Genomic DNA, 23,854 nt, shown 5'->3' with positions numbered 1-23,854 from the left:
GCAGCCCCTGAAGTCACTTTAGTTCAGCTAACGTTCGTCTCGAGTTCTCGCAGTCACACATTAATGTTTTATCGACTGAAGGTTGGTTAAGCCTCTCCCGACGCCAACTGCAAACAGGGGGGGAAAATATAGAATTTCTTGATGAAATGCACCAGTTACGAAACCGTTCACCAGCCCCATGTCGCATGGGCTGCATGCGCTCGTACCTCAGGCGGCACTGAGCGTGGTCGATAGCTTGCCATTTTGAAGTTAGTCAAGCGTCAACGAGGGTGTCGCTCTGCATTTGGTAAGGTGGGGGACTCAATACGGATACGAACGGGGAAGGCGGGGTCTCGAGCATGTACACAGCTTACATGCAGCCACCACATCCTGAACAAAAAAGTGCCCACATATTCAAACCGCAGACACAACAGTCCATATTTGTGCTTTTCAAGCCATCTGCACCAGGTTCTCGTTGTGACGATATTGTACAGTTTGGGTGTGAGAGATGGGCTCTAAATCTAAATTCACATTAAAATTTTTGTTTCTTAGTTTCAATGACCTTTGTACTCTAAATAATTACGGGCAAGGTTCTAGCGTCTACATATACTTCAGAAGCATCTTGTGCATTTGATAACGTTCAGCATCTAGTTAGAGAAGTAGCAACTAGTTGCCTCGTCTTAGCAGCCCTGATGCGCAACTGATGCAGCTGTCACCGTAGGCTTTCGCACGCATTTAGAGTCACCAATGATTCCTGCACACAACGAGTTGCCGCCGCCCTGGCAGCGATACTTACCTCAACTACACGTTCTACTCCATCTGCGGTCGAACCACTCCCCGCAAGTCGGCGATGATGCTCCACAGTATTGAGATACAGACTGCCTAACGATGGGTACACACACACATCCAACACTAGGAAAACATATGGGCTAATCAGGACCTCGGCAGTTCATACTGCCTGAAGGCGAAATATGGTGGAAGTTATTACCATAAGCTTCTGTATCCAGCATCTGAGATCAGCTCACTGTGGTATCGCCTCTTTCTGAGTGAAATGAATAGTATCGACACACGAGTGACTCCATAAAAAAGTATCCAGAAAACAGCCTCTGATGGCGTGAGCCTCATCGAGGACACAATGACAAATGAAGAGTAACAAACTTGGGCACCCGTTTTGTCAGTGATCTTGATGAACAAAGTGCTTTCTAACATTATTCCTTCTGTGCCAGGTGAACCAGGCACACTACTGCAATCCATCACGTCACGACAGTAGGATATGCGTTTATTCACGAAACGGGTGGACCACCATATTTCACAGTGTTCAAGATTAGTGATCGAAAGCAGCTCAGCTATTCAACACTTCCTATTTCACTAGCCGCACATTACGTCTTCCTCTATCGCACCCTTCTGAAAGACTAGAACTTAAGGAGACACACGAACCGTGAGAAGACTGACCAGCAGCTGAGACAGCGACCTTGAGTACGGTGAAAAATGCGAGCTCGAAGAGACTCATGACCACAAAATTCTGCTGAGGTTGCTCCCAGACACGGAGGGCACAACCTGATCAGGAACAGTAGCGGGACAGAAACAGGTAACGCCAATGAGACAGAAGAGAACTTGCTCAATACTACATAATCCCTCATAGTTGCTCCGCCTGTAAAAGGTTGTTACGTTCGAGAATGGTTTGAGAAACAAGCGGCGACGCCCCATGAGGAATTTTCCTTTGATCGCCCTGAAAAAGCATTCTCTCACGCGTGGTGTCAGCTGCCCCCGAAATTGGAAGATACGCTTAATTATGGCATTAGGACAAACTATGCGACAGTGACTGTGTGTGGCTCACCAATAACGTGACGCAGCATCGAGGCCGGGAGCGACATGAGGAAGAGCTCGCCGCAACTGGGGCTCCACAGTACCAAGAAGAGCAACCCAGCAACTACTGTGAAGAGGTCCACAAACGGAGGGATAAACAGTGCTACATAAAAGTGCACAGCATCAGGAAAAGATGAATGAAGCGATCGAAAAGACGCCATGTCCAGTGTCGGTGACAGATGAAACGGCACCGGCACCAGAGCATGTGGAGGAAGAAGTGGGGGGGTGACGGGGTTCTGCGTTGAAGAAGATAAGAGGGAAGCGGCGGGATGCGCGGCATGATACATGGTGTAGTACTGCACCGATAAGATAACCGTATGAAAGAGAAAGAGACTTGCGAACGCCGCAAAGGCGAGCCTCCTGAATAAACACACACACACACATACACACGCAAGGTAACGAGCGACAATTGCGTAAATACATCATTTGAAGCTGGATTCCCCCACTGGCGCATTCAAGCCTTCGCGGCGTTGAAAGGACATGGAGTGCCCGTGAAGAGAAGTCACAACGGAAAAAAGGCTCTTTCAAGCCGGTAAAGAACCACAAGACATCGGCAATCCTTAAGTAGAAAACACAGAGTGTTTCACAAACACGACCAGGCTACGCCTGGGAACTCCGCGTGGCGGACAGCGTAGCGCCCGACCCATCCAGTGCAGGCCGCCGTTTCGAAAGGTGACCCTATTTGCTTTTGAGCTCACTCTTCCCTTTGACGAGCATCGTTCACTGAATGTGTTGCTCCCTGGGGGACTTACGAGTTGATAGCGATTGGGCCTTTCTTTAAGAGTCTCCACGTGAACGCGGTCGCTATCTTTTCTGACCACCGACACAACGCCGTCGACGCCTCCGCCTCTACGGCCTCTACGTACGGAACAAAGCTTACTCCGGTGACACCGCGTTCCCTATCTACTCCTTGGTCTTTCTTTTCATCCCTGGAGTCATGCACTGTGGCAGTTCCGTTGGCTCCATGCAGAAACCCCCTCCAGCTTTCGTCGAATCGCTGACCACGCCGGTGGGTGTAGGTGGGGTCTCGTGCGGAGCGGGGCGTTGCGTGCTCACTTCCCGGTGTCAGTGTTGATCCCGCGCAAGCCGCAGATGATGACGCATTCTCAGGGAAGCCCGACGCACCTCCCAGGCGCTGTAGAAACCGTCTCCTCAGATCGCCAAGCGCAGCAGCAGCGACTGCTCTTCGCGCAGATGCGGCGCCCAAGGCGTTTCGTCCCGGTAGAGCTTCGTATGCAAATCCTCGTGCCTCGAAGCTGTCAGTGGCGGTCTGAGCCAATAAGTTTGAGTCTGCCGAATGCGCCTGAAGACCTGTCACAGCGCCCGGAAGAAGCTGGCGGCTTACGGCTGTCTTGCAGTCGACCGGAGCGCCGCCTGCAGTAGCCTCTCGAAATCTCATCTGCCGCATCAGATCTAAACGAGCTCCTTCCACAGAGTTCACCTCCGTTTGTCTGTCGGAAGAAACCCGCGCGTGGCCGTTGCTCGCCGCGTCACTGCGTGTGTCCTCAGTGAAACATGAATATGACTGAGAGGGTGTGGCGGTAGCTTTGGGGTCCGACAGGAGCCTGGACCCATGGCGGCTTAGTTCATCCTTTCCAACATGGCCTCGTCGGCCTCTCCGTTCCTCTATCAAGGGCCTCTTGTACGGTTCTACTGTGTGAGATAAAGAGCCCTCTCTCAGTGCTAGCGACTCTCGGTCTTCAACTCGCACCTCAGCGGGGCTGCCTGCCGAGCTCCGTACTGGCCTTGAGACATTAACATCCCGCGTGCGCACCGTAGCGACTTTCGCGTTTGGTACGGGCAGAGACTCGAGAATGTTTGAGTCCTCTGGCAAGAGTGGCTGTGTCGACGCCTTCCGTACAGAAGGGCTGCTAGCAGCTGTAGTGAGACTGTATCTAGGTCCGTTGACTCGTGAGAGAGCGCTCACGCACCTTCGCTGTTCAGAACGGATCTCGAAGGAACCTGAGGGCTTAGGACTCACGAGCGGGCCGCTGCCAGTCGCGGCAGTCCCAGAAGCGCTCACAACGCCTCCGCCTGAACCCTGGGAGGATGGGGACACGTACACGTTTGCAGGTAGGTTAGACGGATGGAGGCGCGGGGGGTCAATAGGCGAAGTGAGAGCAGCAGAGGACAACGGAGCTGCAAGAGGGAGCAGGTGCGGCGTTCCAACCTCATCCCGCCTACCGATGTCATCGTAGCCCGCCGCGAAGGCGCAGGACAACGGCAGTTCGGTGATGACAAGTGCAAGCACATGCTGCCGCGTGCGTCGCACCGGAAGAATTCCGCGACGGCTTATGGAAGACGTGTCGCGTACCTTCATGTAGCCAGCCACAGAAACAACAGACGATGAACATGCCGTTTGCTTCGGCGATGAAGGCGTCCCTGGCAACGGACCTGAGTTCGGAAGCGGCGCAGAAGTCCACGATGGCAGCCATGACATTGGGGACAATGCCGAGTTCGTATCCCCGAATTCAGCCGTATACATCACCTCCGGGAATTCTCTGTAAGAGGACACCGACTTATTGTGGTTCAGGCGCGAAGGACTCTTTTGTTTCGTTGTCCCTCGAGTGCCTGATATAGGGCATGAACTGTTGTCGTCCGTGGAGCCGGCGTCCGGTGTTGTCATGTAATAAGACGAGGGGGAGGCGAGATTAATAGAATAAGGGAGTCGCGAATCTTCAGACCTTACAGAGGAATCCGTTACCAGACCAGTTGCTGGTGCTGGATGAAGTGGGGAAGGGAACGACAACAAACGCGCCAGTGCACCGAACCCCGAAACGCACTGTCGGTTACATGACTTGTTGCCTTCGAGATAGGCAGCTGCCGAAGAGTCGCCCGCCAGAGTGGATGGTGGTGGGCTGCCGGCCCGGAGGATGGCGAAGGTCGACGACGCAGGAGACCCGATAGACTCGCCGCTACAGCTGCTTGCTCTACTGGTGCGGGGAAGTTCACTCTGCCCTGTCGTCGTCCTCACAGACGCTGCGAGCGCGGCTGCTGGCGTAGCAGGCTGGAACACGTCTTCGATGTTGGCGGACATTGACAAGGCAGGGAAAGCATATACCGTTGCCGTTCCCTTTCGTTCTTCTTGCCGGGTCTGATTATGGACTGGCGATGTGCACATACGCTCGAAGGGAGCCTCCTCATGGGACAGCCGGGACGCCACGAAGTCTGGAGAGTAGACCGTATGAGCGTACGGCCTTCGGGCGGGGTCTGAGGTGGGGCCGACAACTGGAATCGCTCTAGAACGACTCGCAGACTCAAAACGGATCTTGTCCGAGCCACGGGCAAGTTTGGAACCGGGAGCAGCATTGCCACGGCCATGGCTACCTGGAGAGTGCGCAGAGAGAAGTGCGAGGCGCTCGCGGCGGTCACCCCGGGTCACGAACCCTTCAACAGGAAAAATACACACAGACGCCTGGAGCCCGTGAGGCCTGAAAAACTGAGCACTGAGCTTCTGAACGCCATCCCGAAGCTCGAAGACGGAGGCAACGCCTGCAGATAGACGCCAGAGAAGCAGCTCGTCTGCTTCTCCCGTGAGAGTCCCCCTCCAAAGACACGTATTGCCGCGGTCGTCCGCGTCCTCTGGCGTGGAGTGTACAGACGCAAAAGAGCCTAATGATGAGTCTGCAGACGGATAGTGGACAGGTGACTGGCAATGCCATGGGTACCCCTCGAGATTGGGCGTCCCATATTTTCCACCTTCGAGCTTTGAGTCGCCACAAGGCGACACAACCAACCTGTTTCCACAGGTTGCACATAAAACATCTCTCCTGCCGGCCTCGTGGTCACGTAGCATTTTCCCTCTACAGTACAAATCACCCCGAGTAACGGTTTCGTCTGTCCAAGTGCGACAGATAGACGATCCTTGAGAAGGACTTGATATGTCGCTGCCGATGTCCCCTAGAGGCGCATTCATCGCTGCAGAAAGATGCGCCGCCTCAGCAAGGTCTACCTCTTCCACTTCGGCTGCTTTGCGTCTGAAGAATTCAAACAAAATCCTCGACTCCTCGTAACCGACAATCTGCTGTAGTGCTTCGATGAATGGACTTCCTCGTCTTCTTTCCTCTTGGCGCCCTCCCGCCGTTGGTTCCACCCCGTGCTTCCTCGCAGTTTCACTGGGGGCCCCGACCGGTTTGCTTCGGGCGCTCGCGCTTCGGCGGCTAGCAGCAACCCCATCAGCATCTGTGTCCACAATAGCTTGGTCGTCTTGAGGCCGCATCCACAGTACCCGCTGGCACCACCCCAGAAAGCCTCTGCAACCGTCGGGGGAGCTTGTGCCACCAGAAGGAGAAGAGTAGAGCCATTCCGACCGATTTGTTTCGCGCATCGATGTTGCTGCGAGAGAGCGGGCTGCAGCACCTGCATGCCTTTCTGCACCTGGACCATGAGGGGCAAGGAACTGCGTGTCGCTGGGCAGTATCACCATAGGGCTATGGGGATAAAGGTGGTAGTCGAAGGGGTTTCTATCGAAATCAAGGACATCCAAGCAACACGTATCCAATCCGGCACTGACGGTCACCTTGATACCAAAAGAAAGTTCCCGGGCTCGAATCGACCGCCAGAAGACTGCGGGAGTGCCAGTCATCGATTTAGGGGTAGACACCGCGGAAAGAGGAAGACCTCGAACATCTCTGGGAAAGCTTGCGTTGTCCAGCGACAGAATGAACGAAACGAGACGAGCAGCCCGGCGGCGCCGAGCTGCCTGAAGGAGGAGAGACGCAGCAGGCAGATAGACTGCCCTGAGAACGTTGTAGAGAAGAAGGAAACCGCGGCTGTACGAGCACAGGCGATTTGCATGGCATGCGAAAGCTGCGAAGCGTTCGGGAATGACAAGGGGCAACAAATACGGAGGTGGCGAGGCGTCGAGCCCCCAGGGGTTCGTTGGAGTATTTGACCCAAAGAGCACGATGCGTTGGACATGATATGGAAGATCCTCCATCGTCAGATACGGTCGAGACATTCTCACGCTGCGCCGCTCTTGAACTGCTTTCCGAAGCAACCCCGGAGGTGGAGCAGAGACGCCTGCAGGGCTCGATGGGGAGGAGCCGTTCGCGCCGCCTGCAAACGCCGCTCCATACAAAGATCCCTGCCCCCCCGGCAAGGCTTGTGTCGCCGCCGAACTCGGTCCACCCTCGTTCTGAAAGAGGCAACTATCAGAATAGCGGAAGGAAGAGGAGCCCGGGGAAGGCTTCCGGGCGAAAGCCGAACCACCTCCAAAAGCGCTGGGGTCCGGATTACTCGGCTGGAAACCAAACGAAAGAGGCGCGTCCACGCCGGAGATCGCCTCGAACTGCGTGGCGGGGTCGCACGGCCACTCGAACAGCAGCGCCGCGTTTGCAAGAGCAATAAGAGTTAGGAACAACAGACAGAGAAGCAAAGCAAATGCTGCTGTGTTTGCACGAAGCGTATCGAGAAGGAACAGAAAAGGTGGGAGACAGCGAGGGTTGATGGATACGTCGGGAAATCCAGCCAAGCACGCGTAGGGACACCTGGAACTTGAGACAGGCCTCATGCCGAGCCACGCCTCCTGGATATACACACTGGCCCCCTCCGGGCGATTTGTGCACGCTCGACAAAAGCCTTCGCCAGGAAGCTGGAAAAAGCCAGCAGGGCACGGCACACACTGCCACCCTGCGCGCCCCACAGGACAGGAAGTTGACTCGCCGTTGAGTGAGGGAAGGGCGACGACTTGTCCGCCGAAGCCTTTGAGTCCCGCAGGGAGCTGCAAGAGCTCGCAGACTTGTGACGCGTCGGATGCACCTCCCGAGACATCAACGCGGCCAGTAAATCTCGTGGCAAATTGCGAGGGGAGCGTCTCGAGCTCTTCCAAGAGTGCATCGGGGGAAAAATGAGAAGGATACCGCTGGGCGATGCCTAGAATTTCCTTGCTCACGTCTCGTGCCGATGGCTCGAACAGGGGAGGCGGCAGCGGCGACGGAATCAGCACAGGCCCACTGTCTCCAAGGTACGCTCCAGCCCCTGACAGGCCACGGGTATCGATATCCCCTGAAGCTGGAGGGAATCCGGGAAGGTGATGTCGGGTGGAAGTGCTCGAGAGACTCACGTCGTTTGATTCGCCACCGGCACCTCTCTGCTTTGATCGTGTTCCGAGAAGCGAACGTCGCGGATCTACTGAGCGGCCCTCGGCGTTTCCAGCTTCTGTCGCGAGCTCTTCCTCGGGGGCAGAGGTCACAGAGCTTCCACCCTCATTGAGCTTCACACTCGGTTCCCTTCGCCCTACGCCATTCCCGCCGGCGTCCTGGTGTGGCGCCTCATCTTCGCTGCCACTCCCTGGGATCCCCTTCACCTGGGCACTCGAAATTGCAGATCGGTCGCTTTTCTGCCCCTTCGAAAGGCTCTGCGGTTCTTTGCTTCGCGTCGCGGGCGTTGGCCTGCCCTCCCTGGGGGCGTCTCCAACAGCTGTGGGAGGTTGACCCCTTCCGTGCGGTCCCGTCTCCGATTGCGTGTGAGCCCTGGTAAGCCACTCAATACCGACAACTCCACCACCGCCACCGCCGCCAGTACATCGACCGCCCATGCCTCCCCTCGCCGACAAAAGGCCTGACCCCTTCAAGGCAAAAGTTCTCAAAATAATGCTCCCGCCTGCTCCGCCACCTTGGCCTGCTTGACTGAGATCGACAAGCACAGTCGCGAGGTAAGCTGCTGCTGCGCTTCTCTCGCCCTCTGCAGGATGGTCCTCGCCTTGAGCGTGAAGCGACAACCGTGGTGGCACGGCCGCTACTGCGGGGGCCGCTGCGCGCCCCTTTAGCATGCCCGTAGACGCTGCTATATCGCTACGCGACGTCGAACGGCCCTCCCGGCGAATCCAAGCTGCCTGGGCCTCTACAGAAACGTGCTGAGACCTCCGGGAGCCTGTATCGGCTTGGCGCGCTTCGCGAATCTTTTTGCCAATGGCTCGAATCCTTGGTGTGTCACGAGCTTCCAAAAACAGAAGCCGCCGAACCCAGCTCAAGTGCCGCTGTGACTCGAGAACAGACAGCTGCGAGGTTGGGTTTAAGGAGAGAGCCAGAGACGGCGGCGGAGGTTCTTCGCCGCTGCCGTTGAGCCTTGAGCTCGAGTCGTAGTCCGAGGTGTTCCAGCCAGGTACGGCAGAGCTGACAACGACGCCCTCGTGGTTTCTACGACTTTCCACGCGCGAATCAGAATACCTGTGCCTCCCTGCCACGACCAAGGGGGATTCTCTGTTCCGAGTCCGGTGTTGCGAGCTCTTGTCTCTGCTTACTGTCTCTTTTGCTGGCCTCCCGTCCTCTGGCTCCGTCATGTTTCCCCTTTGGCTTTTGCGCGTTTTTGCAACTTCACCGGTCGGTGCAATAAGACACGCGTTGCTGTCTCCTCGGATCGCGGCCCGAGTAAACTGAGACTCTTTTTCCACGCTCTCTAGTCTCTTTCTTTCGGTTTGCTGTGCCGCTGGCAGACCCACCCACGTAGACAAGTCCTCTGGGACACCCCCCTCGAGGAAGGGATAGCGTTGCGTGTTCTTCCCAGTCATCCTGCTACTCTCCAATATCGTCAAAGACCTCTCTCGCCTTAATGAACGATGGCGGCGGCGCTCCCACCTGCAAGCGCCTTCAGCGCATTCTGTCGCCTCTGTGTCCTCTCTCCGCTGCCGTTCTCGTATCTTCTTCTGCTGCTCCTCTTCGAGCAGAGCACGTCTCACAGAGTCGTCAACAGGAACGTCTTGCATCGCTTCAGCGTCTTCTCCATCAGCGTCGACAACTCCTCGCACATCTACCACGAAGGCTTCCAGCCAAACGAGGCCTCCGCCAGCCCCTGCGCGGTGAGTCTCTCCTCCGCCTCCCGAGGCACTCGTGGTGGGGAGGCTCGCCTCGAGGAACCGAGATGAGGATGACAACCTGTGGACTGGAGTTCCCGGCGTCGCTATACCTGCTGTTGCTTCAGCGAACGCGAACTCAGTACTGCCCTTGGGCACCTCTGCGTTCGTCTCAACAACGTCGGAACCGACTTTCTCCACGCTCGTAGGCTCAAACGCCGTGTACTCTCCGCCCCTTGCCTCGTCGGCAGACGTCGCCTGCGACGCCGCCCCCGTACTGTCACCTGTGCTCGAAGGCGTCCTTGTCTCGTCTGGGTCCCGCTGCTCGTTTGTGTCTCCGGACTCTTGAACTGCCTCTCTGGTGGGCGCTTTTTTGTCGGCTGAGAGAAGTCGCGTGCCTCCTCCCTCCAAGGAAGGCGAAGAATCTTGGGAGACGTCAGGAGAGGCCAAGCGCGAACGCATGGGTTGTGAGGCCCCAGGCGCCTTCGGATTGTCTCCAACTAAATCCGCCCCACGCGTGAGAGGAAATGCATTCGCGACGACGTCGTAAGATACTCCACCTGTCCCCACACACGGTCGACCTGTGCGAGGGTCGACTCCGTCGCCTCCTCGACCAACGTGGCCTCCGCCCCCTGCCCCGCAGAAAGCGTGAGAAGAAGCGGGAGAAGAGGACGATGAAACTCCGTCTGAACCCCTGCCCGGCTCCGCGGTCACATTCTCACTCCGTTGGCTGGAAGGAGAAAGGGAAAAGCCGCTTGATCCGGAGCCGCCCAAGACCTCTCTTCTTTCCTTGACACTCGAAGGCGACGGCGTCAACTGGGGCTCAGATGTATACGCGTCAGAAGGTCGGTGGCCACGTCCGGCACCAGGCCCTAGGAGACAGAGGCAACACGACACCACGAGCCACAAAAAAGTGAAAACGGAGAAAGAGACGTTGCGATACCACAAGCGATTAAAAATCCTAGCATCTTGTTTTTGGTGTGTGCTACGGGGATTCTCACCCGCTTGAAGTCACACACCCCACGAGATGCGCCTGTGAGTGCAAGGCCCTAGCCTGCGTGTGTTGGTTCTAGGAGCACCGCATACGCGGCCTTCTCGGCTGTACAGGCTTCTGGCTTGCCTATGCCAAGTGAGCAAATGCCCGCTACAGAGCCGCTGTCTCTCACCTTCTCCTGCCTTGCATCCTCGACCTCGCGCCGTGATTTTCCCGTCGATCTGCACTGCGCCAGTCCCTCCGCAAAGGAGGATGGCAGCGCCACTCACGCGACTGTTTTCAGCAACAACGATGCCGCTGTGTCCATACACTCGGATGTCGAAGGGTAGCTCGAGGTTGCCTTGTGGCGAGGCAGGCAGCGGCGCGAGCCAAGAAGCTGCACTTTTGAGTTTCTCAACGGCCTTCAACGTAGAGAGAAGTGAAGCTGAAACCGCAGACGACGATTCAGTGTTAGCGGAAACTGAATACGGAGGCAGGCTTTCACGAGGCCACTCTTGTTGGCTCGAGGCGTCGCTAGTGTGCTCGTGTAGGTTGCGAAGAGCCCCTGCATGTGCTGTCTGGCTGCCGCCTCCGTCACGCGTTTTTGGAACGTATGCCGGCAACGCCAACTTCCTCATCAGGAGAGGTGACGCCATCAACAGGTTCAGCGCGTCGATGTTTCCCTTGTCCGATGCGTCTTTCCTTTGCCTCGTCTCGCCACCTCTCTGTCTGACGACGTCGTCATTGTCTCGCCGGGCGTATCCACTCCTCTCACCATCTGATTCGTCGTTCTCGGAAATCCTCTCCTCTGCATCTGTCCGTTTCGATTCCTCGCCTTCCCCCGTGCCCCTGCGATGCTCTCCTCCTTCACGTCTGTCGACCCTACGTCCTTCGCCCAGTCCTTCAATTTTAAACTCGAGCTGTCCTCCAGCTGCGTACCAGGAGGGCCGTCCGAAGGACAGGCCATCGATCAGCATTTCGAGCGTCTCCCTGATCCCAGGGGTCTCCTTTGCTCTTTTCTGGTGCTGACGTATGTCTTGGTCGTTTGCAAGCTTGCGCAACCTGTCGTCCCAGGTCTTTCCATTTGCAGACGACCCGCCGAGAATCTCCGCTTCTTCGTCGTCTTTGTTTGAATGAGACTTGCGTGTGCTTCCTGCGGCCCCGGCGGATGTTTCGTTCCCTTTCCGACTTGTCTGCGGGGAAATGCTGACATCTTCCTCTTGCGCTTTGCAGCCTGCGTCTTTCCTGCTTGCCTCGCTTTTCAAAGTCTCCCTGTCAGCGCGGCTCAGCCAGGCAGCTGTGAGAAGAGTAGCAAAGACCGTGGCTGTGGTCGCCTCACCCTGAGGCGCAGGCAGGTCTACTCGGGAACTGTTCCCTTGACTGCGAGTGCCGAAAACAGCAGAAATCTGGTGCACAGGAGAGGACGGCCACGAAGGCAGAGACGGGAGGAAAGGGCGGACAAATGGAACTCCGGGGGAGTCATGGCGACGGCTGAACATCGCGACAGGAGATACATGCAGGAACGCGTGGGTACGTGCCGACGTTTCGTCACCGACAGCTGCGATAGGCACAGCCTCAGATGAAGCCGAGGATACCCCAGAGAACCGGGAGGCCTCGCCAATACGCATCACGTCCTCAAAAAGCATCGGTCGAGGACTTCCTCCCGAGGATTGAAGGAGGAGCTCGATAAGAGGCGGCGGGGCAAAGCGTGGTGCTCCTGCCGCATTCAAGGATTCCACGAGTTCCCAGAACACCACAGACTCAAGTTTCGAGGGGCCGCCACTTTGCTCGTTCCCACTCTGGCCTCCACTGAAGTTTCCTGCCTCTCTGCGAGCAAGTCGTCGAATCAGACCCAGCGAGTAGAGAGGCGCCAGCCTGCTCCCATCGTCATGCCGAAGTGCGTCGACCTCGGTTTCGGATCTCAGCTTCGCCTGTTGGGTTGCCGTCCCCGCCTGAGCCGCCACCTCACTTCGGTCCAAGAGCGCCTCGATTCGTCTCGCTTGTTTCGTGTCGACCAGCATGACTTGACAGTCGTTCGAAACCACGGCGAGCCCATGGTCCGCCTCCCGCGATTCTGGCCTAAAGTCTGCCGCATGCGGTCTGCCTCTCCTTTCGAGGCCGTCTTCGTCGCTTAGGTGTGCCGCACGATCCCTGCCTACAGATGCTTCGTTTGCCCCGCGATTCCCGTCGCTCTGCGCCTCTTTCGTCTCGCGTTCGGAACTCCACTCTGGCCCACGCAGCTTGCCGCGCGACTCTGTGCCAGGACCTGTTCCCTGTTCTTCTCCGTGTTGGACCGTCTGTGCATCTGCGTTCGGGGCAATTGTCGGTGTCGCTCGTTGGGAGGGCCGAGCCGTTGCTGTTCTTCTGTCTTCTCCCGGGTTCGTACTCGTATTCGAAGCATTCCTAACCTCCTCAACACCATCACTGGTTTCTTCAGATCCGTCCGTTTCTTGTTCTCCTCTCACCCCTCGCTCCTCCTGCCTCGCACTGTCCTCCGTATGCCTTCCTGTCGGCCAGTGGTCTTCGTTCTGTCGTTCTGCTCTCTCCTTCACGCTGTGTGCCTCTCCGACCTCCTGCGCTTCTTCCCGCAGCCCTTCACTAGCCTCCTTCTCTCTCTTAGCGTCTCTTCGACGACACGTTCCCTGAGTCTCGCCTTCCTCGCGTCTCGCGTCTCCCTCCAATCGCGACCTTTCTGTTGGTTCCGGCAAACCACGATCTCTCACTTCTTCCTCGATTGGCTGCACCTTCGTGTTGTTCCTCTCGCCTGTCGCTTCTTGATTCCCCGCTCTCGCTGCCAACTTCTCGTGGTCCCTCCTGTGCTTTTCGGCAGAAGTGACAGGAACCAAAATGTGCTCCGTTCCGACCCGTCGCGCACCTGAGTCTGAGTGGTTTCTCGGCGTCTGCTCGCCGCTGTCCTCCTCGAGTGTTCCGCTGCTCTTCTCACGCGACGAACGGCGGGAATGCCAGAAATGACATGCGAGGTTTTCGAGCCGTTTCTGTTCACGCATCCACAGCAACGCGTCTCGGCTCGTTCCTGCACCGGCCACTGATTTGCCGCGGTGCTCAGGTCTCCTGGGGTGCTCACCGGCTTCGAGAAAAGAAGCGGAACCAGTCAAGTGCGTTAACGAGTCGGTGGGTTCTCCGGGATCGAGCGACATGTGCCCACTCGCATCACGTCCGAACTGGCGTTTCGTTCTTAGGTTCATTTCCACTGCCAACCCCCCTGGTTGGGCTGAGACGGTGGTCGAGTTCGAAACGCCGGCCTTCAACTCGGCTGCAGGAGACTGGTCGCCGTCGTGTTGCCCGTACTCTGCCTCTCTCGCTCTGCCTCTGTTCTGGTCTGTCTTTGTCTCCTCTCCCTTTCGCTTCTCCTCCCTCGACCTCACGCCGCCCCGCTTCTCTCGCATCTCTTCGTCCTTCGCGATCTGCTTCAGGACCGCAACCGCCGGAGCCAGGAACGCAGACTGGAACTGTCTGAGGACCTTGCACGGCTGCACAGGCTGCTTCTGCGCGAGGCGCGCGCAGCGTGCCCCGTCGTCGTCCTCACTCGTGCTCTCCGCTCGACTCTGGATCTTCACGACACCGTCGCTGAACAGAATCAGATGCTGCAGACGCGGCGTCTCCTCGCCGACCGTCAGGCCCTGCTGGCCATACACCACGACAGGCACAGGCGAAGGCGGCAGCGAGAAGAAGGCGGCTGGCGCGGCTCGAGACGGCGGCGGTGTCGCGGCGGAAGAGGATCCAGATGCAGAAGCGGAACACGGCGGCGAAGATCGCAAGGAACCGTGAAGCAGGACCTCGCCCCCCGCGAGCACGGCGCCTGCAGGAGGCGGCCGGCCTGCGGGCGCCGCATGGAGGGTCGAGAAGGCTGAGGAGCCGGTTGAAGAGAACGGGGACAAACGGCTGGGAGCACCGGCTTGCACCAGAGACGAAGGAAAAATGACTGAGGCATTCGCGTCGATCTGCACAGACCCTGATGCGGAGAGAATCGGGAATCGAGCGCCCAGAGGAAACGCGGCAGAACGCAAGGACGCAGACGACGACTCCGAAGAGAGACTGGGAGCAGACGAAGAGGGAGGAGAGGAAAAGGAAGGGTGAATCTGTGACGTATCAGCGTCTCCGGTAACGAAAGAAGAAGAAGTGAACTCTGAGACAGAGAAAGCGATGACGCTCTGCTGTCTCAGGCGGATGGACCCTGAAGCTGCGTGAAGGTGAAGAGGTTCCAAGACGCGCAGGGATGCACCTGCAGACGAAACATGAGAAGGGGAATACCGAGAACAAAAATGCGCTCAGTGAACGCATCACATGAGACGACCAGGTTCGCTGCTTTCACATCCAGACAAGAGGCAACACGCGTTTTTTGCGTGACAAAGAGACTAAAAAACAGACGAAACAGGAATGCCGCTATCAAACGTTTCTCATCACGCATCGACCTCAACCTTCCTCTCCGCGTAAGGGGCTGTCTGGATGCGGCACTCAATGTCTTCAAAAATGCAGACATGCATATATATATATATATATAGATAGATAGATAGATATAGATAGATATATTACCATGTGTGCAAGTATGATGTTGGAAGCCGGTTGGCATTTTTCGTTGCGACGAAATAACGTTAAAAGCAGAAACACCGTCGTCCGTCAGCGTTCCTTTAAGACGAGAGTATGGAACGGGTCTGCCTCACCCTTTACTCCTCCATGCAGAAGAAGGGTGCCGACCACAACGACGCATCCTGATGGCACACGGCTGGGCATTGAGCTGCCTCCTCCCTCGTCGCCTCTGTCGTTTTCCTCCTCCTCTTCTCTTTCCTGTTCTCCATAGTGTGTCTGGCGTGCTGGGTCTCCGTTTCCCTCTTTGTCGCAGCCGCTTCTCTCTTCGTCTCTTCCGGCTTCGGACTCTTGCGTTCCCGCTGTCTGCGACTGTTCCTTTCGTCCGTCGCTCCCATTCGAAAACAGCTTCGCACTGTTCACAGACGGGTCGAATCCACTGTAACACTCTAACTCGTTTTTATTCGCTTTCTCCACAGAGGCACTCGCCGTCGTCTCTCCCCCAGTATCTTTCTTCGACTCGCCATTTGGAGACAGAACCTGGTCTCGAGAGTCGGCGCCGGCATTGCCCGAGCTTCCCCCGCCTTCGCCTTTTGAACTTTCGCCTGCTGTCTCGCACGAGTTGTCGTCTTCTGTACATGACTGTGGTGTGTTCGTTTTGCGTTCCCCTTCTCTTTCCACTTCGAGTTGCACCGTGCTCGGGTGCTCTTGCTTCTTCTCACTGCCCCTCTCTCTTTTCACAGCCGTCTCGCCGTTAGATCCTTGGAAAGCCGGTGTAGACTCTTTTCTTGTTCTTCCGAAGTTTCGGTCTTCCTCGCTGTCAGTCGACCTCCCGGGGTTCTCGCCACCCTTCGCGGTGTCGACGAACAGCCGTCGGATTTCTTCCTGTCTCTCCCGTACGGCCGAATTGCATCTGACTCGCTGCTCTCCATCAGTGGCGTCATCGCCGCCCACCCCTGCTGTCTCCGTCTCCCTCACCCTTTCAGTTGGCCCGTCGTTCTCCTCCTCGCTTCGCCTAGACCTTCTCGGCCCTTGCCTCGCGGACTTGTCTTCAAGAGGGTCTGCGCCTGGACATATCGAGGAAGGGAGCAAGAGTGCGACAGCACTGTCGACTTCCACGTTCAACGCCGGAGCAAACAAACATTCTGGAAGCGGCGTGGGTTGGATGCTCGTGATTTCTGTCAAACTCAAAAGCGCACTGCGTTGAGACGGAGGTGGATTTGAAGGCAGCGCTCCGTTCTCGGCGCCTTCCGAGCCTCTCCCTGTCTCTCGAAGCGGTGCGTCCTGGTCCTTGGAAAACGGTGGAGAAGGGTCTGCACCAAGCGTGCGGCGTTTGTCCTCGTCTCGCGCATCGAGTGGGCCTGCCTTTGGGAACATCGACGCCCTTGCCTCGGCCTCGTTCGCCTTGACAGGTCGCGCCTCAGAAGTTACTCCGGTCTCCAGGCCGCCTGAAGCGGCGATGCTCGCGGACGCAGCGGAAGCCGAGAACGCGGCAGCTGGCGAAACCACTGCCGTTTCCAAGCGATTATGAATCACCAACTTTTGATGAAAAGAAGAAAAAATCGTTCCCCCCCCGCCGCAACTGCAGGGCAGGAGATCGACACGAGGTGTCATCGCGCTGCAGCCGCCCGTTGCCAGCACCTACGCACAAAGTGACAACAGCGGAACAAACGCCCTTCTGGAGTCTGCATGCGTCTCGAGGAAACGAACGTCCCGCCCACTTAAGAGTCTCAGGCACATCGCCTCGCACATGTCGGTTCGCGTTGGGGTGTGCGCAGGATACCTATATCTCTGTGTATCTGTAAAAAACGCTGGTGGTGAAGAAGCGACGAGTCAGGAGGTAAAACCGAGACGAATCTACAAACACATGGGCATTGCCGGTCTCCCTCCGCGACAGCGAATTCGAGTACACCAGCCAGGTGACCACCCACTAGAGCCAGTGCTACAGTGAAGGTGAGACGTCCCCTGGTTTCGCAATGCGACAACTTCGGCACTCTCTGCAGAGGTATCGACTCGAAGACCTGCTTCAGTGTGCTCTCACTCACCAAGGGGACTAGCGGGTGGGCTTGCTGGATGTAGAGCGCCATGCGTCCGCCTCCTCCCGCAGCGCAGTCTCCCCAAACTTGACTTCGGAGCCATGCATCCGCGCGCACTTGTCTCTCCTGTTCTTTCACCTTTGCTTCCGCTTCTCCTCGTTTCTTGTGCTCTCTCCACGCATGCGCTCCTCGCCAGACACGGCGTCGGCCTCTGGAGACGGCTTTGCTTCGTTTTTTCGTCCCCTTTCGCTCTCGGTCGTCCTTGCCTTGGTTGGCGCCTTGCGGCGCTGGAGAGGCATACTGTGCCGTCTCTGCCGCGTTCCCTTCCACGCTTCCCGGTGCTCGATCGTTCCTGGCCTGACTCGCGGACTCAAGGGGCCTAGTCGATAGCTGTGCAGGCACGCGTTCAGGATCGAAAGAATCAATCAAACTTTCTCGGCGTCTGCGCACCTGGAACCTTGTTTCCAGCGACGCAGATGTTCGGCACCCCCCGCCTTGGGCGAGGATCTTCCCGCCTCCTTCCAGAGGTCGAGAGAGACGGAGATCACGAGAGATGAGAAGGACTGTCCCGCCACTCCCAGCAGTTGCTTGCAGAGGAATGAACGAGACATGCTCGTCTTCGCGATCATTCTTCCTCCACTTCTGCCGCGTGTTCCGGCCTTCACATCCTTCCCTCTCATTTGCGCCCTCGCACTCTTCTCCGCCTCCTCGGGAACGGCCTCTCGGCCTCCTCGTCCTTTGCCGCAGTGCCCGCGGACTCATCCAGAGGGACAGGGGCCCAAGCCACCGGGAGAGACGAGAGCTCAGCCCCATGTCGACCTGCCTTCTTCCGGCTCTCTCTCTGCTTCCTTCGATCTCCAGTTCCTCCTGTTGGTCGTCCTCCATCCTTTCCTTCATATCCTCGTTACTCCAGCTTCCCAGGTCCTTCGATCCATCCTGTCCTCTGTCCCCACTACTGACTCGGGAGCCGAGCCCCGGTCTCCAGCTGCGCTTCGACTCTTTGCCTCTCTCACCGTCTACCTCCCCTCTGTCGGGGCGTTCACCTTCCTCGATGTGTCTCTCCCGCTCGCGGTCTGTCTCGTCTACAGTTCCACCTTCCTCTGTCACAGTCCTGTCGCGGCCTTCTGCCGCGAGAAACTCGGGAGATCCTGTGTGAAGTGCATTCCACCCTTCTTCACCGGACGCCGAAATGCGCCCGCCATCCAGGACAATCCGGTCGGCGGCATAGACGAGAACGAAGCCGCCTCCTCGAGGTACCTCCCCCCCTCCGAAGGCCGAAGAGCGAGACCGGTCGCCGCCACTTGAAGCACTGCCGGAATGGTTTTTTGTTTCTGCTACAGGGCGAGAACCTTCCTGTGGCGGAAAAGAAGAGGGGAACTGTCCTGCGCTTCCAAAGTGAAGAGGGAGAAAAGGCGACCCGTAGGTCGGAGGCCACGGAGACAGAGAGGCGTAGAGGCCTGCAGAGACAGTGGGAATGGGGAGCAAAGACAGATCGGAAGTACAGGTCCAGACAAGCCACCTACCAGAAAGATTGCTTAAACACCCGAACGACGGGAAAGACCTACTTGACTCCGGGTCCAGCCAGTCAATCTACCAGCCTTCTTTAAAGCCCTATACGCCTCGTTCGAGTTGCTACGAGACAACGAAGACGCAAACCACTTCCATACAGCACGCTACAGCTAACATTGACATTCAGATGCATGTGCTTACACCCAGCGACGATATGCACATATACATATATATATATATATGTATATTCAAATACGAACGGAATCATACATGCAGACTCCTGTATGCCATTCGCTAGGATGTACAAGTCGACACACTGAGAAGGTAGGCATTGAACAGGGTCTCGTCTGATTCGAGTTGTTCATGGAAGAGCCGCAGCAACCGTTTGCTTCAGCGATCGCTGGCACACCCAGATAAAACGCACTAGACACCCATCGTCCCCACTGAATGGCGAAGAAAACATCCGCCTCTTTGCCAATCCGGTGAATGTGTTCTGAGTGGCCGTGGGAATTCCGGCATATCCACGCAGCTATCAATTCCACGCATGCGCCTCATATGTCACACTGCCGAAGCAAAAGAAAACTCTACTCTACCACAACGCATGCCCTCCTCACCTTCAGGTCCTTCTTCGTCACATGTCGCCGCGAGGACGCCACCAACGCCTCCATGACTTCCCCCTCTAGGCGTCTCGTTTTTCACTTCCGAGCTTGGCCTCGAGCGCGCCGAGGCTGCCGCGTATTGTCTGTCTTGTGCTTCTGCCGTTCCATTCTCAACGGCTGGTCTCGTCATCCTTCCGTCGTCTTTAGGCGTCTCCTCACCTACGCGCCCAGCGTCAGCTTCCCCGGGCGACCCCTCGCCGACGCCGGGCGCCTTTGCGCTCTTCCTGGCCTTCCCGTTGCCGCTATTGGCGTCGGCGGCTTCGCCTGTGCTTCGCGACCTAGTCGCGCCCTCATCCCGTCCTTTCATGTCTTTTCGTTGTTTCCCCAAACTTCCAGAAACGGACGGAAAGGCCCCAGAGGCACTGCCCTGAGTGCCCGCGGCTCGCAGCGCTGTGGAGCTGTCTGCCTTCAAGAGGCTGGTGGCATTCGCAGAGATCTCCGATCCTTCCTGCAGAATAACTTCTCTGCCGGACAGGAGTAGCAGTTCTCGGCAATGGAGCAGAGACTGGGGCGACAACACAATGGCGTCTCCAGAGCAAACCTCGATGCGGTCAGGAGCTGGAAATACACGCGAAGGCAACGCCGGAGACGAAGAGGCCTGTTGGGAGGCATGGACGTCTGGGGAAGAAATGGAAGCTGCAGATCGTGTATCCGACTGGGCGGCGCCTTCAGCTTTAGAGGTGGACTGAGTCCAAGAAATGTCTCGGGCAGAAGCCTCATCGACAGGTTCTTCGTCTGTGGTCGACATCGACGAGACGAGGAATCCCAGGAGAGACCTCCGAGGTCTCGTTGGCGCGTCGTCAAGCCCCTCCGCTCGCATCTGGCTGTCGGGCAGAACGGCCTTCCGCCACCGTCTTCTTCTGCGCCTGAGACTCGCCTCGCGACGCCGCTTTCCATTCTCCTTGGAGATCTTTTTCGCGACCTCCTCCTGTCTTTGCAGCTTCTCTCGCTCCTCCCAAAGCAACGCTGAGGGACACAAGAGTTGGACGCCGGAGTCAACGACGACGGGTCCTCGACTAATGATGCGGAGTCCACGCTTGAGCAGACGAATGTTTTGCCGAGCTGCGACGGGGTCTCCAGGATCCTTGCCGCCCCCACCAGGCGCGTCGCCTGTCCCCCGTGGCGAAGGGCCGTCTGCAGGCGCGGCGCCGTCTTGGACTCTCTCTGGGTGTCTCGACACCTCAGCCGCAAGCGCAGAAGACGCGGCGAGAATGTAGCATGTGCCGTTGCGCACGACGTCGCAGGCAGAGAGGTCTTCTTCTTCCCCGCAAAAAGGCGGCAGCGACGGGGACGGAGGATTCGCGTCGCTCGAACCTGAGCTTCCCTCGAATCCCTCTGACGCAGGAGGTGGGCCAGGAGTCGGTGGCAGAGAAGGAGGAGACGGAGAGGACGAAGGCGACGGAGAGGACGAAGGCGACGGAGAGGGCGAAGGCGACGGAGAGGACGAAGGCGACGGAGAGGGCGAAGGCGACGGAGAGGGCGAAGGCGACGGAGAGGGCGAAGAGGAAGCAGCGGGAGGAAGGGATGAAGAAGGCGATGAAAGGGATGAAGAAGGAGACGACGACGGATAGGAAGGAGAGGAAGAAGAGGATGGATAAAAGGGAGGTGACGGAGAGGAAAAAAAGACTGCAGGCGGCGAGAGGGACGGAGGAGCGGACGGCGACTCATATCGGAGAAGCAACGGAACGCCTCTGGCTGGCAAAGAACTGGAATGCGGGTGCTTTCCCCAGACGGGTGTCTCCGCCACCGAAGTTCCCTCTGTCGAATCAGCGAGCGAGGCGGATACACCTCCGCGAGCATGTTCTTCACTCGATTCCCTGACTTTTGCCTTCGTGGCAGATGAAGTCGCCTTGCTTCTGTTAGGAAGTTGATGTCGATGCGGGTGGACCTCAGCCTGCGTTGACCACCGCAGTGCATGCAGAGCGATATCAAGAATGGCAGTGCTCCCCTCTTCATTCCCCCACATTCGACTGAAGCGTCCATCCCCTTCTCCTCCAGGGGACCTCTTGCCGCCGCTGCTCGCATCAGGAGGCCTACCGTCTTCTTCCACTCTATCGCTGCTGTCGCCTCCTACAGCATGCTCGTCGTCCACTCTTCTGCGAGTCCCGACCTCCTCGTCGTCCCCGTTCCCTCGCGCTCTCTCGAGCGTCTCCTCGCCCTCTCGCTCTCCATCTCTGCCCCCCGTTTGGATTTCGGAGCTACGTCCTCTGTGTGAGTCTTGGAGTTGGAAGGGTACAGGCGTCGCAGAAGCAAACGCGACCGCGACGGCTGCGGAGGGCCGCCCACGAGATTCTTTTGAGACGCTGTTTCGCGGTGGGAAGGCCGGAGCTGAGGCAGGTTCTTCTGCAAGCGGAGAGTTTTGTCGCACACGGGAAAACGGCCAGAGAGACGGGCATTCAACAACTTCAAAGAGCCAAGAAGGAGCGAAAGGCGAAAATGCGATTCGAAAGAGTGAAAGAAAGAGAAGGAGAAACGTAACGCGTGAGGTGCGACGAAGGTCGCTATGAACTCGACAAGCAGGCGCCACAGAAGGCAAGGAGGACGCAGAAGGCCAACTCACGCTTGCATGTTCAGCGGTACAGTCGACACACCTCGTTTTCTCTGATTCACGACGGCTAAATGCCTGAGACCTTTGCAGGGATTGGGGGTCAACCAGAGTTGCCTTCCCCATTGCGTTGGTCCGACCAACAGAGACTCACATGCCTCCGGAGAGAAGAAGCGAATGTGGAAAAGCAAAGAGGTGCCTTGATCCGCCTCTACAGACGGTTTCCATTGAAAAAGTCGACGGTTTCCGACTCACAGGAGACCCGCTTCTTTCTGAAGACGCCTGCATCCCTGCACCAGTCTATGCTGGTGGAGAGGGTCGCGTTTCCCCAAGAACCACAGGCAGAAGAAAAGTGTAGACTTCGTTCTTCTCGCGATGGAAGTGAACATCCAGGTATTTGATGAAGTAGAGTTTAGCGAGGTGCCTGCATTTAAGTTAGCGAGTGCGTCTTTACAGCTGTTTCCGTTACATTCCGAAGCAGGAGGTTACACTGTCGCATGGGTACAACGCAAATCGAATACACAGAGATATTATAGGGCTAGCGTCCTGAATGAGCCGCCAGTTAGGAGATACAGACACCCCCCCCCCCCGGTACAAACAGGAGACGGCGGCGCGACCCACGTATTGTCTCTGCATGTATCCAGGCGTCTTTAAAAGACAAAGTGGAGAGACGACACCCGTGAGAAACGCGAAGGAGAGGCACAAGAAGCTGCATAAAGTAGCGGAGAAGAAAAGCGGCCGTTTGCCGGTGAAAAGGAAGGTCAGATGCGGACCAAAACAGACGAGCAGACTAGGACAGGCTGAATCTTTCAGGGAAACGGAACTCGGTGGAGAGAGTGGCAAAGGAGTCCCGTAGGTAGTCGTTCGGTGCCTGAGAGCAGCACGGTCCACCTTCAGACAAAAAACAGATCCCGACTGTGAGAAAGTTTGCAGCACAGAGGGGAAGACCGTGCAAGAAAGTTAAAAGGAGACAACAGATACACGTCGCCTGGTGAGCACAACTAAGGGTCGAGCACCGCGGAAGACGCCTTTGCCGCAGTCGTGTGCAAATGTGGGACGGCAAGAGATATGTGCTTTTCCAGGCAAGCATTCGGCAACAAATTCGACTTTAGAAACTGCAGATAGGAATTGGAACACGAAATTGGGGGAAGAACTTCAAAACGCCCTTGCAGGGCTGTTCCTGCTTGTTTGACGAAAGACGTTTCACGGCAGCCGTCTCTCTCCGTAGCGAATCGGAGTTCTGCGAGTGTCTTGCTAGATGCGGTGCCGATCGAGCAACCAAGAAACCGGCGTGTCATTTGCCTTAAACCCCCTCAAGCAAACGAAAAGGTTCAATGACAAAGACTCGTGAAAACGATGAGATCTCTTCTGCAGACGCGACTTTGTCGCGTTGTCTCTCGCGCGCTCTGTTGTCTCCAGCAGAGCTGCAAGCGAATCGGAATGGTGAGAAAAGCGCTCTGCATGCAAGTCTACAGAAGGGAAGTGATGAGGACCTGATTTACACGTTGTTTTCCTCAAAACACAGGTCGAAACAGATTAGCAGAGACAACGGAGAAACAGGAGAGGCGACAGATTTCCACGAAATGAGGTCGCGAAAAAAGCAGGAAATCATGTGCAAGTCGTCTGTGTACCGGAGAGAGTAAAGACAAGTCTCTACGGAACTAAGTTAACATTAAAACGTATCCAGTGTCAAGATTAAACGTACTGAAACTCTAGTGAAGTCATCTGGTCTGATCCTACGTACGCAGCCGGGAAGTTAGCGCCTAACATATACAACCGGGGCGGAAATTCAAAATGCACAAGAAACTCGGTCAACATTTTCAGAGTGGCCGACTTCAGCCCTTCCATCCTCCAACGAGCTCGAGGCTGTCGCGCCTGGCCTAAAGTAAGCACTCAGGGAAACTGAGTTTGTGAAGGCTTGTTTCAAGGACTGCTGGGACTCCATTTGTT

At 56.9% G+C, this 23,854-nt stretch overlaps 1 protein-coding gene across 1 annotated transcript; it reads right to left on the bottom strand.

Moving 5' to 3' along the window:
- Positions 1-300: 300 nt before the first annotated feature.
- TGME49_288940 (hypothetical protein) lies at positions 301-22,030 on the bottom strand (the record flags this gene model as incomplete). The annotated part of the gene is made up of 9 exons (XM_018782054.1): positions 301-369; positions 776-861; positions 1,432-1,536; positions 1,817-2,205; positions 2,598-10,509; positions 10,804-14,853; positions 15,293-16,796; positions 17,201-18,648; positions 19,315-22,030. The coding sequence occupies 9 exons, from the start codon at positions 22,028-22,030 to the stop codon at positions 301-303; spliced, it is 18,279 nt and encodes a 6,092-aa protein (XP_018636378.1).
- Between the last annotated feature and the right edge of the window lie 1,824 nt (positions 22,031-23,854).

This window comes from Toxoplasma gondii, chromosome IX (genome assembly GCF_000006565.2).
Source record: "Toxoplasma gondii ME49 chromosome IX, whole genome shotgun sequence".
Lineage (NCBI taxonomy): Eukaryota > Apicomplexa > Conoidasida > Eucoccidiorida > Sarcocystidae > Toxoplasma > Toxoplasma gondii.
The sequence above is the reverse complement of the archived record's forward strand: the minus strand, read 5'-3'. Positions and strand labels throughout refer to the sequence as shown.